This window comes from Crocodylus porosus, unplaced genomic scaffold (genome assembly GCF_001723895.1).
Source record: "Crocodylus porosus isolate Cpor-Errol unplaced genomic scaffold, CroPor_comp1, whole genome shotgun sequence".
NCBI classification, from domain to species: Eukaryota; Metazoa; Chordata; order Crocodylia; family Crocodylidae; genus Crocodylus; species Crocodylus porosus.
In genome coordinates this window covers 4,960,032-4,978,031 of record NW_017728907.1, presented here as the reverse complement: position 1 = coordinate 4,978,031, position 18,000 = coordinate 4,960,032, and the positions used below count along the sequence as shown (strand labels likewise).

The 18,000-nt window shown below is 40.8% G+C and overlaps 1 protein-coding gene across 1 annotated transcript in view; it reads left to right on the top strand.

The window, feature by feature from the left end:
* Window positions 1-18,000, top strand: part of PTPRC (protein tyrosine phosphatase, receptor type C) — a 150,864-nt gene that overhangs the window by 127,044 nt on the left and 5,820 nt on the right. The window contains exons 13-23 of the mRNA XM_019530565.1: window positions 1,817-1,932; window positions 3,958-4,048; window positions 4,161-4,237; window positions 4,484-4,520; window positions 4,986-5,083; window positions 6,799-6,924; window positions 9,382-9,539; window positions 9,935-10,070; window positions 15,545-15,694; window positions 16,433-16,523; window positions 16,853-16,986. Coding sequence (XP_019386110.1) covers window positions 1,817-1,932; window positions 3,958-4,048; window positions 4,161-4,237; window positions 4,484-4,520; window positions 4,986-5,083; window positions 6,799-6,924; window positions 9,382-9,539; window positions 9,935-10,070; window positions 15,545-15,694; window positions 16,433-16,523; window positions 16,853-16,986 — 1,214 coding nt within the window. The remainder of the gene's footprint in view (window positions 1-1,816; window positions 1,933-3,957; window positions 4,049-4,160; window positions 4,238-4,483; window positions 4,521-4,985; window positions 5,084-6,798; window positions 6,925-9,381; window positions 9,540-9,934; window positions 10,071-15,544; window positions 15,695-16,432; window positions 16,524-16,852; window positions 16,987-18,000) is intronic.

The window sequence follows — 18,000 nt, the reverse complement described above, 5'->3', positions numbered from 1 at the left end:
GTGGGTTTTGCCTCGTGGTCTCCCTTCCCCAGCTCAGGAGTTGCCAGTAAGTATCTTTGCCTCCCGGGACAGTCTCCTTGGTGTGCTCGGAGTTCTCCGGCTTTTAGCAGGCGTCTGCTGTTAGTTATAGTCATCAGTGACCAATCGCTACATGCCAATTATGAATATTTACTGACCGCCAATTACGTTCTTACACTTGCGACCTAGATACATATTTATCTGACCTAAATACATTATTCATCTGATGTACTTTACAGCCCTCAGCGGGTTCAAAAGGTCAAATATGTGTTGTGCACCTGCAGTCTTTATCATTGCAGTCAACAAGTTTCTAAAACATGGAGAACAGAACTTTTAACAAAATCCAACTGCAATGCATCTCTCAGTAGAAAAATAAAGGCCACTAGTGCTGAGGGGTTTTTTATGGCCTGTGTCCTTACTAAGTTATTATAGTCTTTTGCTTTGCTGGCATCGGCACTCTAACTGACAGGTTGAATTCAGACATGACACCCTTAACCTTTCACATTGGTGTTTGCATTAAATTTTGCTCCCCAGCCATATTATTACCACAGGAGACTCCTACAACAAGTATATAACCTCTGCAAAAAGGTATAGGTTCAGCCAACACCAGAAAACTTCCCAAAAAATAAATCCTGGCAGGCAGCTCAAGCACACGAAGGAGCCCTAGAGCAATTTTTATTGCTCTTAAAAATAGGAAGGAAAGGTTAGTCATAGGATTGATAGGTAGTACCTACTAATTCCAGATTGGGGACAAATTATTGTTTTAAATTGTTAAAGTAGGCAATCCCAAGAGACTATTTTGTTTAGCATGGGAAATGTGGCACAATTAGATTGCCTTTTATATTAAAAAGAAATTGGGTTGACTGGGATTATCAGTCAAAATTCTGGGAAATTTCTTGTATGAACTAATTGTTACAATTCGGGGGGGGGTATTAATTCTGAAAGAGTAATTTTTGACCTCTTGTGCTTTCTGTTTTCTTCAGCTCAAAAACCAAGGGGAAGGCAATTATATATTGTAACATATTACAGCTGAGTTTCCACTGTACACATTTTGCTGCTTTTTACATGACTGATGTATGCTATTGATAAACCCAATATATATACTCCCATATATTATGAACATGTTGAAAGAAAGCAAAACTATCTCTACCTTTAACATTAATTATGCTAAATAGAAAGTGATATCATTTCCAAATCCATTTTCATTGCCATATGGAATAATACAAGATTTTATCTTGTCAGAATAAAAAAGAATAAGATCGATTATTGTTCCCTGTATATTTTCCTTATAGATCATTTGAGCTCAGAGACTATGCAGGGGGAAATTTTGAAAGATTGGCAGTGTTTTTTATTATTTTCTGTGGAAAAGTTTTGTAGGTGCTTTGCACACTAGTATATTTTACTGGACCTAGTAAATGGCTAACTAGAATGTAATAAAGGAAACAGCACTGTGCCATCATTGTGTCTGCTTTGCTGTCATCTATAGTCCAGGTTTACAAGTTGCAATGACTCTATACTCCATCACTTACAAGGTCACATCTGCATACAGAGAGAGTCAGTTGCTATCTCTCTGTGCAGTCTTTTTTGGTGGGTGCCCCCCTATAGTTGGAGGGGTTTTGTTCCTTTTGAAGCCTTTACTTACTAGTGAGAGGCCAGAGTTTTGTGCTATACCCATCTTTGGCTTAGTATGACTGACTATTCTTTTGTTAACACATTATGCTATAGAATGAATGTATTACTGAAATGTTATGTAAATATTCACACTAATGAAATAAATATCAAATATGTATTTAAATAGTTAAAGATGATGAAAAGCAGCTGCTGAACATAGAGCCCATTCCTGCAGATCTGTTGTTGGAAAACTACAAGAGAAAGATTGCTGATGAAGGAAGACTATTCCTGGATGAATTTCAGGTTTGTAACCGTTAGAAATGAACCACGCATCCCAAACCAGCTACTTTGGAAAATGCCATTAAAAAGAATCTGCCACGTTAGAGAGCCTAGCCATTTGCACTGCATTAAAAATCATCTAAGACAAAGAGCTGAATCCTCATTTCAGGTCATATGACTGTATATGGACTCTTCTTATTGATTCCATCACTCTTGATTGGGTGTGTGATTTGCTCATTGTTTAATCAATGACAAAAGTCAAATGTATAGTTCCAGTGTTCATTTTCAAGGGCATTTATATTATGTGCCTTTTGCCTTGTCATACCAAAATAGCCTGAGACAACATGTATTTTCTTCCAAATTTGGTTTCAGATGGCCTTGTTATCTGTATAAAATACATGATGAATGATGAGCAGAAATTAACATAAACAAAAATACAGGGATGTAGTTAGATCTTATTTACACTCATGCAGTCATATTGATATGAACACGATTGCATGGAATTTAACCCTTTTCAATCACATAACACACTGTTGTTTGTGTTCTGTGTATATACAGTAAATAATAACTTTTGGAGAGAAATTTATGTGGTAGCTTTCTTAAAGGTCATGTACTATAACCCTGTTCTATCTAAACAATCAACCTAAGATACATTTGACATGTCCCTCATCTGCAGGCCATTAGAAGACTCTTTCAGAGAAGAATCCCTAGTATGAGTGGACTTTTGCCCCTTAACTAGATCATTTTCCTGAATACTTTGTTACATGTAAAAAGAGTCAAACTGCAGAGTAAATATTTGTATGTGGAAACATAAAACAATAGTCAAAATGTATATATGTATGTAAAGAAGTTATGAGTGCGCACAAACAGCGAATTCAGTGCCAAGTAATAAAAAATTATCTCATACAGGAAAAAAGCTTTAATTATGGAAAGTCAGCCCATTCCTACAGAATATAGATCGCAGAATGAAAATATAATTGTCGTCTAATATCTAATTCAGGTTCAAGGTAACCTTATTCAGGTTTCTAAATTCGTATTTAGGAATAACTGATCTGGAAAAATGACAGCCTTCTGCAGCTTCCACGGGAGCTGCTGGACATTGTTTGGTGCCCGATGTCTTAGAAATTCTTGTATGTAGGTACTGAAATATGGCTATAGGAACAAAATGTTAAACTTTCAATAATTAAACAACCCAGGAGTGCCTTCAGTTACAAGGTTGTATATATATAATTTAGGTGCATAAAGTGAAATAGGTCTTTCTAGAAAGGCATATTTTTCTATATTATTTCTTATTGTAAGCCGCACTTCACAAGGAATATTACAAATGCCACTGGCCAAGAATTAAAAAAAGAAAACAACAAAAAAACTCCTCATCAAAGCAAGACATTTCATTACATAGATAGTTCTCCCTCTGGGGAGGGATGAGAGAACAAACCACATATGATAGATGTTAACTATGTTGCTCAACGCAGTTCTGTAATGCACTCTGGCACCAAGGTAATGAACATAAGAGCTTACTTAAAAAAGAATGGAATTAGATAAAAATTGCCATTATCTCCAAATGTAGTAATTTATTTAAAATAAGGAGCAAGAAAAAATTGAGTGGCTGCTGTCAAGTTGTGCCAAATCCTGCCCTGCCTGTCAGTGCAAATCAGTTATACAAGAAGGCTTTTATCCAGCTTTGGATTTCTCAGATTAAAAAAAAACAAACTTTGTCCTCGTTAAATCCCATAGTATTTAAGTTAGAAGTTTTTTATTATCATTGTTTGTTTCATTAGAGTTTATCAGAGCCTGAGGTATCAACAAGAGACCTTTTATGTTGGTACTGAAGGCAGAGCTTCTTTATCAGTCCTCTGAGGGTGAGAGAAGCATCTCTTCATTTCATGAAAAAGTATGTTAATGTTTATATCCTTTAATACACTTTAAAAGTGCAGCAGGAATCAAGATACTCTTGTGGAAAACAGACTAGGTTCCGAACTTTCATTAGGAACTAATGTGAATGTTGTTGTCACTTTTTAGGTTAATTAAAAATCACATTGTATATTACAGAGTATTCCAAGAATTTTTAGTAAGTTTTCAATTAAGGAAGCACGCAAAAACTGTAACCAGAACAAAAACCGTTACATCGATATTCTCCCATGTAAGTATTCATTATGAATTCTCTATACTGTATGAATGTTTTCTTGCTTTCATTTATCTCAGTTTATGTAAACAACATATTAATTTTATCATATTTTAAATTATCTAAACAGATGATTATAACCGTGTTGAACTCTCAGAAATAATGGGGGAACCAGGATCGGACTATATAAATGCAAGCTATATAGATGTGAGTGACTTTTGGTAAAACTAAACGATTTTATTACAATTGAACAATCGAAAAAATGTTTATCTTCTTTCCTTTTTCCCAAATACATTTGATTGATTGTTCTGAAATGACACTTGTTAATTTTTTAGCTCTTTTTGTCCTTATTCCAGAGTTGGTATTATCAAATTCATTCCTATGTTATATGTAAAATATATACATTTCTCATGTGGGAAACCTTTTCATCTTGTTTATCCTTATTTTTATTAGGGTTTCAAGGAACCAAGAAAGTACATTGCAGCACAAGGTAAAACTTTACATTTTTTATTTAAATCTTTCTCTAGTTACTGTCTGATCAAGGTGGTGGAATCAATCACATGAATATATTTAGCAAAAAAGGGGGCAACTGAAGAAGGATGGATTTTATTAAATAGTAAAGAGAAGCAGGTTAGTTTTGGTTTGGGGAGTTATCACTTTTCAGGAGCAGAAAGGAACTTTTGTATATCATGCTTCATATATTTAATTAAGAGAATTTAGTTGTATGCTAGAGAGGTTTTGCACTTCTCAGTTATGAAAGAAAAAGTTTTAGAAGTTTTTAAAATAACATATGCTAATGATGAAAGAGTCATAGAATCGTTTAATTTAGGCTAATGTTTCATGTCCAGTACTTGGCTTCTGAGCCTATATGATTAAGTATGGTAACTAAATCATAGTCTTTCAGTGTTTCTTGAGTCTTTGAAAGAGTCATCTTATCAAAGACTTTGTCTGCTAGGTCCCAAGGATGAGACTACTGATGATTTTTGGAGAATGATCTGGGAACAGAAGGCGACAATTATTGTCATGGTGACTCGCTGTGAGGAAGGAAACAGGGTGAGGACTATATCTGTTCATAAATCATTTGGTTACTGTATACAGTAGGTCACTCTGCTTTGGTTAACTATGCCTTTTTTTCATTTAGTATCTTTTCTGTGTTCATATGTTTCTTTTAAGTCCCTTAGCATTCTTGTTTGCTGCTCTCTTCTTGTCTTATACTCTCTGACATTTATACGTTTGATTTTCAGCCTTGTCAGTAATTCCATCTGAATCAAAGGCTTGAGGAATAAGGAATTAAGTTTCACCTTCTTGCTGATAAACTCATAAGCACAAAGCTTTATTTTAAGCTACTGGACTTAGAATTTGCTGTGTTAGAGTAAAATCCCTCCCTTTGTAGGTTTGTGACAACATTCACCTTCTGAGATGAGAATGTAGATTAGTACAATATTCCTTGTTCTGGACATGTTGCTATCAGAGTTGAAGGGAAGTTAAGCAAGGGCTGATGTACATGGAGGAGCATGATTAGGGTGTCTGCTTGCTAGAAAATTTAAGCAAGAGTCGCATACAGCCTGTCACAGGCTGGCTAGGTGCTGTGAATGTATTAGCCATTAGGTTTCTGGGTTCAGGATTGGAGAGGCAAGTCAGGAGTGAAGTAAAAGCAAATTTACTTATAGCTTAGCATACTACAGTTAACAGACAGGTTAATGTGACAAACAGATAGTACAGTAATAAAGAGCTAATAGTGAATAATAACAACAGACAGACAGAATGACAAAGAGTTCCCACATGGGGTTGGCAACTCTATGCTAGGTGCATGCCAAGTTGTTCTAGTGAAGTCAGGCATCCCCAATCAACGCTGTCCAAGGGGTCACTGGGAAATTCCCTTGGTCAGGATCCGATCCTCGCTAACAGTGGGAGTCTGGGGTCCAGGCTTGGTACAGCGATGGTCCTTCTGTCCCATCATTCTAACTGATCACTTGACATGTGTGTTTCTTTATGCCTTATCTTATGCTAATCTGTTGGCTTTAGAGCCACTCACAATCTTCCCCTATAGCTGCTACCCTATGGGATCACAAGGTGTTAGAAATTTTCATGAAAGGTTACCACCCAAATTAGGGTTCACCCAATAAGCAAATTACACCACATTACTTTGAGGTTTGAAATTAGCATTACTCTGCCCAAGCTCAACCCCTTAGTTTCTTATTCCTGGATTCCTTGGAATGCGCTAATTATATTAGGTGGTCAGATCTTGTTATGGCTGACCTTTGAAAAACTGGTTAGATCAGCTAATCTTGTAGCTCTCCTTGTTTTGGGGGCCCATGATCAGTGCAAACAATTAGATTCAACACTTCGGTTAAATTGTGACAGACAATTCCACTTGCGGGTTGCAAACTTGCAAGTTTGCATTCACTAATCTTAACTGCTAAACAATTGCCTGGATGTCTCCAAGAGCATATATTTATTGTTCATGATAGTAACCCCTCTGGTTCTGGCCACCACAACAGCCACAGCCTTAATTGCCATTTTTAGATGGCAACAATGGCCTCTAACACTTAGTGGATAGACTGTTTTCTAATCTTGTACATAAATTCTGAAGACAAAACCTGCAAGCTTTATGCATGACAGCAGCACCTGGCCCTATATTGCTTAAATCAGTGATGAACTCTTTATAAAATTAATTACATGCATTTCTTTTATTTCAGGCATTCTTCAAAATATACTCTCTGTCACCTAGATATTCTGCCTTTAATTATGTACTATGTATTTTATAGAACAAATGTGCCCAGTATTGGCCATCCATGGAGGATGACACTGCAACTTTTGGGGATATCGTTGTAAAGATAAATGAAATTAAAACGTGCCCTGACTACATCATCCAAAAACTGCATATTACCAATGTGAGTTGCTTTATTCATACAAAGATTATTTGGATTAATTTGCATGCTTATAGTACAAAGAAATTATAAGAGATTCTTCTAAAACACCAGTTAATGGGAATGGAAGACATTTCTCCTGCTTTTGCCAAACAACCTAAGACAACACCAGGTAGATGCTGGATGATATAATATTGCAAATATGCAATGGAAATACATCTCCTAACTCATTTTCCCTCCCTATTGGTTTCTTTTGCTGGGTCCCCCAGCCAGCCCCATCACCATTTACACATGCTTTTAAGCGCAATAACTTACTGCTCCACCGGATAGTACTTGTATTTGACAGGACTATCTGATGGCACAGTAAATCAGTCTATTGTGTCCTAATTGCCATGCATGTAGATTAGTCTACTTTGCAGTAAAGTGCACATGTAGATGTGCCCAGAGTTAATGGCTTTTGGCTTAATGGTAGTTCACTGCTGGTAATATGTATAATAAATTTGATCATAGATGAAAAAACTTTCAGTACTTTGTATTATTAAACCCCTTAACCTTATGGCAAGTTTTATTGTAATTTAGGCTTTATTGTTAGATCTCTATCTCACAACAACAGTTTGGAAACCTTCAAAATGTTCTGCTATGTCAGTCCCAACCCATCATATAATGATAACAAAATAGCCCATTACTCTTATATAATGCCAAATGACACTTTGGAGAATAGGATGAGAAAATCCTGGATATGCACGTCACCAGTGTTCTAGGATTAATATATCCTGCATTTATGTTGGACCAAATGTTTCTTGAGGTTCTTTTCAACCCTGTGATGATATGATTCTATATTTTGCTAATTTTGTTTCACAATCATGGCCTGTTCTTTCCCTCTCCTCAAGGGAATCAGACACCAGGTTTATAATAGGTTCTGTGATCGTGTGAAACTCAGTGTGATGTAATCCTTGAGTACAGTGACTTAGAAAACAGTACTAGTATGAATGATAAGTATAAGGCGCAGACAGAAATTACATATGTTGGTAAACCAGCTTCTTGAAAGTGCCCTAAAACCATGCCCAAACAGACGAGCATGGCTGCAGAGTACTCCAATTGCACAGTAAATTAACCCTCATTGTATGAGGGTTCAAATGAAGATACTCCAAAGTGGAGCACTTTCATTAATTTCTGTTGGCTCTGGCACCAGGCTGATGTAGCCCAGCCCAGCCCCCAGTCCTGTCTCAGGATGGGAGGGCAAGAAGGTAAGGGAGGGAGGTCCATTCTGGGGTTTTCCCAGCCACACTGGAGGGAGGATGGTAGGTCAACTGGAGTGCCCCTGAGGTAAGACCTGGGAGCTGCTCTTCTGTCTGTGCCCATAGGCTTTGCTGCTGCCACTTTTATGGCTTCATACATTTAGTTTCTCCTGGGAGAATCGCTATTCTCCCATGAGAAACCACAAATGTACAGATGGTCAGACTTTTTCTGCCAGAGTAAAAATGGTCACTCCAAGAGAAAAATAATTCGGTAACAACCATTTAAATCACTCCCAGGTGAATTTCTTCTGGGAGAGCAAATTGCTGTACATGCTGTGGCTTCTCTCAGAAGAGAACACAGTCCTTCAGCATCTTCCCCTGCTCCCTTCTGGAATACAGTATGTTTCTGAATGGACTCTGCTGCTCCAGAAGGAAGCAGAAAACACCCCTTTCACATCCCCACATTGTGCTGCAGGGAAGCATAGGCTAACCATAGATAGTCAGGGTCAGGCAATCAGTGCTGCCCTATGCACTGCTGCCATTTGTTACCTGATGGCTAAGGGAACTTGCAGAGCATACTGAGATGTTGCACAGAAAAATGTCCCCCCATCTCCTGCTACCCCCACTTCCTGGCTGTACAGTGTTGGCACTACAAGCTCTCCACTCTTCAGGGCTTCAGCATTCAAAGGCCTATTCACATGACTCTGGGTAAGTTTCTCTACCAGGAGAACAAACCTGAAATGTATGTACACAACCATTTTTCTGAGTTGCTGTTGCCTTCAGTCCTTTGTGGGTGTGGGCATTAATTACTTTAGGAGGGAATTAATAGCTTAGATGACAGAATAACAGGTCTTGGCAGCAGACTTATACTCTAACTGCCTGGTTCATTTAGAAGTTCAGTATTATATTGTGATGTTATTCCATATCTTCACAAAAAAACCCAAGATTACTCCAATTATAGTAATATTAGATTGTGTGCTGCTGATTGTAAACTCATTTCTTTTAGTTAACAAATGTTCCATATAGACAGCTCTTATTTTCTGCCATTGTTTTGTTATTAAAATTGGATTAGAGAAAAGTTCAAACTTGTGAAACCTTGCCAAAACTGTATGACTGTAGAATGTTTGGAATTTCTGCTGCCACATTAGCTGACTACTATATCTATTTTCTTCTGCTTTTTTCTATATTTTGTGTTTCATTTGACTTTGATATGGTACTAATGAACCGATTTAACTTTATCCAGAGAAAAGAGAAAACATCCGGGAGAGACATCACTCACATTCAGTTTACTAGCTGGCCTGACCATGGTGTGCCTGAGGACCCGCATCTCCTCCTCAAACTGCGCCGCCGTGTTAATGCTTTAAGCAACTTTTTTAGTGGCCCAATAGTGATTCATTGCAGGTAATGTTACATTCTGATGATAAATACCAACCAAAACTACCCTAAATAAGCATGTCAGAAAAGATTAGAAATGATAGCTTAGACCAAAGATTGTTTTAAAGGTACCTATAGCAATCCAAATTTCAAAGGTAAACATGCCATTCAGATGTATTGGAACTGGAACTTTGAAAAGCAACCACTTTTCAATCTGACTGGCTCTAAGCACAATATTTGAAAATATTCTCCTTGTTTCTTTCAAAAATGCAAGTTTAATCGAGTTCTGCATTGAAGATTAATTTATAGTAAGCCACATTGTTTTTGCTTGTACTGTTCATCCTGTACCTTGCATTCCCTTACTTAATAAGACTGATAGCTACCATCTCCTCTCAACAACTTTGTAACATTTTACTTGTCAGTGCTGGTGTTGGACGCACCGGGACCTATATTGGCATAGATGCAATGCTGGAGGGGCTAGATGCAGAAGGCAGAGTTGATGTTTATGGCTATGTTGTAAAATTACGCCGACAGCGATGTCTCATGGTTCAAGTAGAGGTATGTTTTATTTATTTATGCCTTTCTTTGTCTAATACTAGGTAAAACTAAGAAAACCACAATTTTTTACTCCAGCTGTCTAGAGAGACATACAGTTATGAAAGAAGGTGGAGATAAAACTATTTAGGAAGTAAGGATGTTCATTACTTTCTGTATTTTGAGACTTCAACAATTTTTTGTTATAATTGAATATTTTAGGCAATAAAGGCAAAAATATATATTTAGGAACCCAAGTTTTGACATGCAATTTCAATACTGTGGTTTAGTCAAATGCATATTATTCAGTGGGGAAAATTTAAAATTTGAAGTTCAAAATTAGTTTTAACATTTAAAATTGTTTAGATGGGACTTTAAAAAGTTTCTGAGTTAGGAATCATAGAAAGTTAGAGTTGGAAGGGACCTCAGGAGGTCATCTTTTAATCCAATCCCCTGTTCAAAGGAGGACCATCACCAGCTAAATCATTCCAGCCAAGACTTTGTCAAGACAGGCCTTAAAAACCCCCAAGGGTAGAGATTCTACCACCTGTCTAGGTAACTTGTTCAAGTGCTTCACCACCCTCCTAGTGAGAGAGATTTTCCTAAAATCCAACTTAAACCTCCCTTGCTGCATCTTAAGATCATTGCTTCTTGTTCTGTCATTGCTCACCACTGAAATCAGTTTAACTTCATCCTCTTTGGAACCACCCTTCAAATAGTTAGATCAGATCCCTTCTCAGTCTTCTCTTTTCCAAACTAAATAAACTCAGCTCCCTCAGCCTCTCCTCATAAGTCATATGCCCCAGCTCCTGAAGCATTTTTGTTTTTCTCCATTGGACTCTCTCCAACTTGAAGAAAATTGGAGGATTGTGGGCTTAACTCCAAGACAGTCAGGTGGGTGAGAAACTGGCTGCAGGATAGGACCCAGACAGTCATAGTGAACGGATCTGTGTCATCCTGGCAAGAAGTGGTAGGTGCTTGGTCCAGTACTTTTCAGCATCTTTATTAATGATTTGGATATGGGGGTGAAGAGCTCACTGGCCAAGTTCACAGATGACACCAAGTTATGGGGAAGTGTGGTCATGCTTTAAGATAGGCTACAGATACAGGCGTACCTAGACAAGCTAGCAGGTTGGGTAGATCAGAATCTGAAGTTCAACATCGAGAAATGTCACCAACACACCTACAGGCTTGGCAGCACCAAACTGACTAGCACCACAAATGAAAGGGACCTGGGGGTAATAATAGACCACAATATGAATAGGTACTGGTAGTGTGATAGACAATTGATGCATCTCCAGCAAAACCGAGGAGGTGATTCCTCCACTCTGCTCAGTATTGGTGAGACTACAGCTGGAGTACTACATCCAGTTCTGGGCACCACACTTTAACAAGGACATGGACAAGCTTGAGAGAGTCCAAAGAAGAGCCACCAGTATGATCAAAGTCTTACACGGCAAGCCATATGAGGAAAGGCTGGGAGACTTCAGCCTGAGGAAAAGCAGGCTGAGAGGGTACCTGGTAGCAGCTTACCACTACACGAGGGGAGTACATCAAGGGGTTGGTAAGAAACTGTTCACCAGGGCACCCAAGGGGAAAACCAGTAGTAACGGCCACAAAGTCCTGAAAGACCGATTTTGGCTCAACATTAGGAAAAATTTCTTCACAGTCATGGTGTCCATACTGTGGAATAAGCTCCCACCAGAGTTGGTGCAATCACCTACCCTGGAAATCTTCAAGAGGAGACTAGACAGTCATCTTGCTGGGATCACCTGACCCCCAGTTATCTTTCCTGCTTGGTGCAGGGAGCTGGACCCGATGACTATCCAAGGTACCTTCCAGCCTTACAATCTATGAATGAATCTATGTATCCTTTCTATAGCATCACAGGGAGACCTGGGAGGCACATGCCCCCTGGATCTGTGCATGGGGCAGAGGTGGGCTGGACTCTGCACCTCACTGCCGCTGCCTTGGAGCATCATGATACCATGTGCCTGCCTTGAATGGGGTGTAGAGTCCAGCCCGCAGTAGGAATCTGTGTCCACCCAGTGCACAGATCTGGGGGATACATGCCCTCCAGGGTATGCACAGTACCCCTGACAAGCTGCCCAGGCTCAGAGCATCCCATAACCCATCTCAGTTCTGAGGCCCTATTCACTCCAGCCCTTGCACCTGCCTGTGCCCCACTCCCTGCCCCACTGCAGGGACCTCAATCTGCACCCCCTCCATGCCACTTCCCCACAACAGACTTACCTGCTGGGGGAGGAGGGTGCAGTGTGCATGCACACACAGAAGTGCACGCATGTGCTCAGCCCCCCCAAATAATATTTTCTCCCTCTTCCTGTGCAACCAACCCATGCTTCCTCAACTTGCTTGCAAGAATACTATGGGAGATGGTAACAAAAACCTTGCTAAAGTCAAGTATATTATATTCATTGGTCTCCCCATAACCACAGAGCCAGTTATCTCATTATAGAAGGGAATCAGATTGGTCAGGCATGACTTACCTTTGGTAAATCCATGCATCTTAAATGACTTGGGGTGCAGCAAAAAAACTCCTCCAAGTTTTAGTTTGCTGTCCCTAGAGCCGCAGAGCAAAGCACTGGGTCCATGCAGCTCAGGGGCTTTGTAGGCATCCTGGCAGCAGCCCACAAAGGCAGGCTCCGCCCAAAAAAAGTGGTTAACTTGATCTATTTCCCCTCCCCACACCTGGAGCTTGCCTGCCTGCCTGAGCTGTGCAGGGCCTGGTGCTTCCCTCTGTGGCTGCAGTGCCCCCTGGGACTGCCGGAGCCAGGTACCTGGTGCTGCAGAGAGAAGTACCAGCCTCCCCCCCTCCAGCCCAGGGACTGTTTTGCCCACTGGCAGCTCTCCCCACCTCCCCAGTGCCAGAGAGGCAGGTAAGTCAGTGGGGTTTGTGCACAACATGGGGGTTTAAAGGGCCCTAAATTGAAGTGGTGTTTTTAAAAACCCACCACTTCAATTTAGGGCACCTGTTTCATCAACACACACCCCAGGATCTAAACTGTGTTGTTCTCCTTTCTTCCTTTTGTCAGGTTCCTGTACTTAAAGGAGTACAAGTTCTATTGAAAGTTAACAACAAATGGGTCCTATGCTTGTTACTCTGCAGGCCTTGTTACACAGTAATTTAGGTAGCTCTTGGAGCTCTTAATATCTGGATTGTCTGCACATACCTGAAACTAGTTTTAAGCACTTAAACTTACACCACTCCAGACCAGGATCTCTCTCTGATCCATTTTAGCCAGCTTGTGTAACACTAATATGTGGACACTCTAGGCTACACCTTAGTATAAACACCCCAGCTGCCCCTCTCCCCCACTGGTCCGCACTGCTCATCCCCTCCCCCCCAGCACCCCAAATCCTCACTCACTGTCCCCACCCCATCCCCTCACCTCACTTACTTGTGGCTGCCTACACTCTGTGTTCTGGGGGAACAGGCAGGGAAGGGTTAACTTGCCTATACAGAGGCTGTCACTGCTCAGCCCAGCTCAGCCCAGAAGGTAGCAGTATCTGGGCAGGCAGGTTAACCCTTTTCTGCCTGCTCCACTTTGACAGACAGCATGGATAGCAACAAGTAAGTGGGGTGGGAGAGAGCCCCCGGGGCAGTGTGGGGGGCAAACAGGGGAGCCATGGAGGAAAGGGTGCAGGGGGAATCTGGGAATGGGAAGTGCGGAGGAGTCTTACCTTTCAGTACTGTAGGCTCCTGCTGGCCTGAAGTATGACTGCTTCAAACTCAAGCTAGCACTAACATCAATCAATATTTGTGTGGCTCACAGTATAAGGTGCAACAAAGCCCTGAGATTTTTTGAAAAATCCCTTCCTAAACTCTCAAGTTTACAACTTTACTAACATTTCATTTTATTCATTTATCATGACATATTTGATCCAAAGGACTGAACAGTGTTCCCTCACAGCTCATTTAATTAATAATGAGACATACCACTTTGTAATAGCTATACTCAGTGGTGTAACAAGCTGAGCTGGTCCCTCAGGCAAAACCTGCTAGAGAGTGGGAGCGAGGCATGTGGTTCAGACAGTGGGTGGGGGATCACATGGAGAGCAGGAGGGGCAAGGGTTTTGAGAGCAGAGGTAGGCGGGGGATGGAGAAGTAGCATAGTTTCTAAGGGATGGGGCACGGGACATATGTTCTGAGAAAGGGCAGGGTGGGGCAGCAGCTTTACCCAGCTAGGAACTTCTAAACAGTCCTTGCTGAGCTGCTGTCACTGCATATGCTCTGTCCACCCCAGCTGTTCCTCTTAAAGCAACAGCAGACCTAGACTGTTTTGGAGTTCCTGGTATGGCAAGACTGGTGGCACCCAGATTCTGCAGTGGTGGGGCATGAATCTGGTGCCCGTCCTAACTTTGTGCCCATTGTGGATGCCCTGCTTGCTCACCCCCAGTTATGGTACTGTCTGTTAGGGCTATGCAAAGCTTAAGTCTTTGATTTGATTCACTGGCGATTTGGCTCAATTTGCTGGCTGAATCTCTAAATCTGAATCAAATCAGAGGACCGTTTAATCTCTCTGAATTGAATCAGAACCCTCCAAATCAATTTGGACAGATTCAGAAAGATTCGGCAATTTGGACATAGAGACAGCTTTAAATGTTTTTTCTATATACCTCTAGGTAGCAGGGGCTTGTGAATGCTGCAGTGCTGGGACACATGGAGTGTTCTACAGAAGCATGGGGAGCTCCCTAGAATGCTTGGTAGCAGACCTGGAAGTGGACCAGAGGCACTTCTGGTCCACTTCTGGGTCTGCCCGGGAGTGCGCTGGGCCACGCCTGTCTGGCTTGGTGACTGGTGCCTCCTGGGTCTGGGGGGGGCACCTGGGATCCCCCTATGGCCAGTTGCCAAGCTGAGAGAGTATGGGGGGATCCCATGTGTTCCCCAGCAGACCTGGAAGTGGACCGGAAGTACTTTTGGTCTGGAGCAGCCCTTCACAGGCATTTCACCTGCTTGCTGCTGGAATGGAGGAAGGCTATAGCCAGATGCTGGCCCAAGTACTTCCAGTCTACTTCCGGGTTCACTGCCGAGCACATGAAGGCCATCCCCTCCCCCCCCCCTGCACTCCTGTGGGATGCTCCATGCGCCCCAGCATTGCAACATTCACAAGCCATGATGATACCTGGAGGTATGTAGAAAAAACTTTTGAAGATGTGTCTATATCCGAATCGCTGATTCTCCAAATCAGCATCAAATCTTCAGATTCAGATTTGGTTGAATTGAATCAGGGTTACTGATTCAAATCAACAAATCAAATCATTGTCTCTAATTCAGGCCAAATCTGAATCCAATCAAGTAGGGCCTGCTTCTCACACCCCTACTGGCTGATTCTAATGCTTGTTTAATATGTCAACAATGATTACACTGAATACATAGCAATTTTATGTTGTTTTGAAATAGCTAGTCATTTGAAAATATTTTCTAATGATTGATTTCCATTTGAAACCCATGCCACCTTTAAACTGGGGAACGCTAGGCACAGTACATCTTGATTCATCAAGCACTGGTGGAATACAATCAATTTGGTGAAACAGAGGTCCCTCTCTCAGAACTGCATACTTATCTTAACTACCTAAAGAGAAGAGACCAACCGAATGAACCATCTCTGCTGGAAGCAGAATTCCAGGTAAATATACCAGCACAATCTGTTTAACTTAACTCTAATCTGATTTGCATTAATTTAGTTTTATGGAATAATTCAAAGACTTCATTTTTTTAAAATAAAATCAATGGAGACAGGAATTTCTCAAAGTGTAAATTAGGCCCCTGAAATATTTTTATAGAGCCTCAATGCTCTAGTTTTTTGTTTGTTTGTAAGTTGACATTTTGTATTTTTGAAGGAAGAGCACAAATGTATATTTATATGAATTAGAAGTGGTAGCTTGTTGTTTTTCAGTTCTTCTTTTTCCTGCCTTTACTGTTCAATAGTTGAATTTTGTCTTACAAAGATTTATATGTGGAATATAACAGACACATTTATCATTTCATATGAATTGACCAGCAGCGTGTATATGATAAGTATTTAGTATTCTGGCCTACAAACTTTTCCACATCACTTCAGGAGAAAGGCATGTGACTGAATAGAACAGCCTGTAGAATCAAGACCATAGAATAAAGTAAAAATATTACAAAATATTTATCTCAGAGTTATTGATTTATTTGTCACTATAATCGTATTTGAATTTATCAAGATCTGGCAATGCAAATTTCCATTACTATTCCAGGTATTTAACTAGAAATCTGTGCATTTGGTACATGTACAGGTGAAGCACTAATGTCCCTCAGTGTCTTTTCTGTGTCATATGGACTATAACATACTTTTTTAAACAGATTTTGTGAAATCTGTATGTTTTTTTTTTCTCAGAGGCTACCAACCTACAAGGGATGGCGGACACAGAACACTGGAAATCGTGGGGAAAATAAAAGTAAAAATAGGAATTCCAAAGTAATTCCATGTAAGTATTTGTAGCTATGCCTATGGTCAATTTGTTCTAAGTAAATGAAGGTTCTTTGAAAGGAATAACAAAATAGGACAGTGCATTAACTTATGGATAATATGTATTTTAAAGTAACTTACTACTCTCTAAAAAGTAAGTGATATGTTAAAGAGTAAACTGTTATTCATGCCTGATTTTTTTACAGCAACCATGTTGCCATTGACAGTGACATCTGTGCATAGCTGCCCTTTTGCTTCATAGAGTTTCCTTTAAACAAAATGAATGGCTTTTTGAAATAGAATAAAAAATAGAGAGAATTTATTGGTGTGATGTTTTTTCTTATGCAGATGATTTTAACCGCGTACCAATTAAACATGAAGAGGAGAAAAGCAAAGAGAGTGAACATGATTCAGATGAATCCTCTGATGAGGACAGTGAAAGTGAGGAAGCAAGCAGATACATCAATGCTTCATTCATATCCGTACGTATTTATAAGAGGGATTACACTTTAATGTAAAGTCACCAATAACAGCTAGGTGCTTATTCTTGCTTATGTCACAAGTAGCCATATTGGCTTCACGCATAAAGATGTAGTTGTCTGTATAAAGGACACACTTCATTTAGATATCCATTTATGGATTGTATCACAAAGATCTAATATTTGATGAAACTCCAAACTTATACGTTACAGACAGAAGTTACACATAAACCAGTTTAAGTGATCAGAAACTGGTTTAGACCTGTAACAGAACAAAAGTTCAGTGTACTTAAACCGCTTTCAAAATGGCCACAACTGGTTTAAGATTAACCTGGTTGCATGTAGTATCAGACTGAACTGATTTAGGTCAAATTGGTTTATAGAACTTCTGTTCAAGAGCCCTTTCTGATTCAAGTTAACTCTCGGTCCCCCAGAATGCTGCAAAGTAGGGTTTGCCCCACCCCTCTCCTCCCAGCCAGCCTCACTGGCTGAGAAGCAGGTGTGGGTGAGAAACCTGGCTCCAGACCCCAGCTGGGGTCTGCCTAGTTGGGGTGGAGCAGGGGTATAGACAGATGCTAGCTGAAGCCACCACACTGAGGCAAAGGGAAGGGAAGGAGATTTAAGCCACTTTCCCTGCCCACATGGGATCCCAGGCGGGGTCTGCCTGGCAGGGAAGGAGCAGGCCCTGATAGGTTTCCCCCACTTGCTACTGGAGCAGGAAGCAGAGTAAAAGCCTATTAGGTGCTGCTTCACCTCTGCAAGGCAGACCCCTGCTGGGGTACTGTGGGGGCCAGGGAGGGGTTTTATACCCTCCTCCCCCCTGTGTTCTGGCCCAAGCTGGGTTCTGGTCATGCCCCTACAACCATGTCTCCAATCCAGTGGAGAGCAAGGGAAAAGCCTCCTAGGAGCTGCTTCTTCCTGTGCCCCTGCACATTCTGGCTGTGATCTGTGCAGCGCAGGGTGGGTGTTTAACCCCCCATCATACTCAGCAGGCCTGCCAGGGCCTGGCCATGCTCT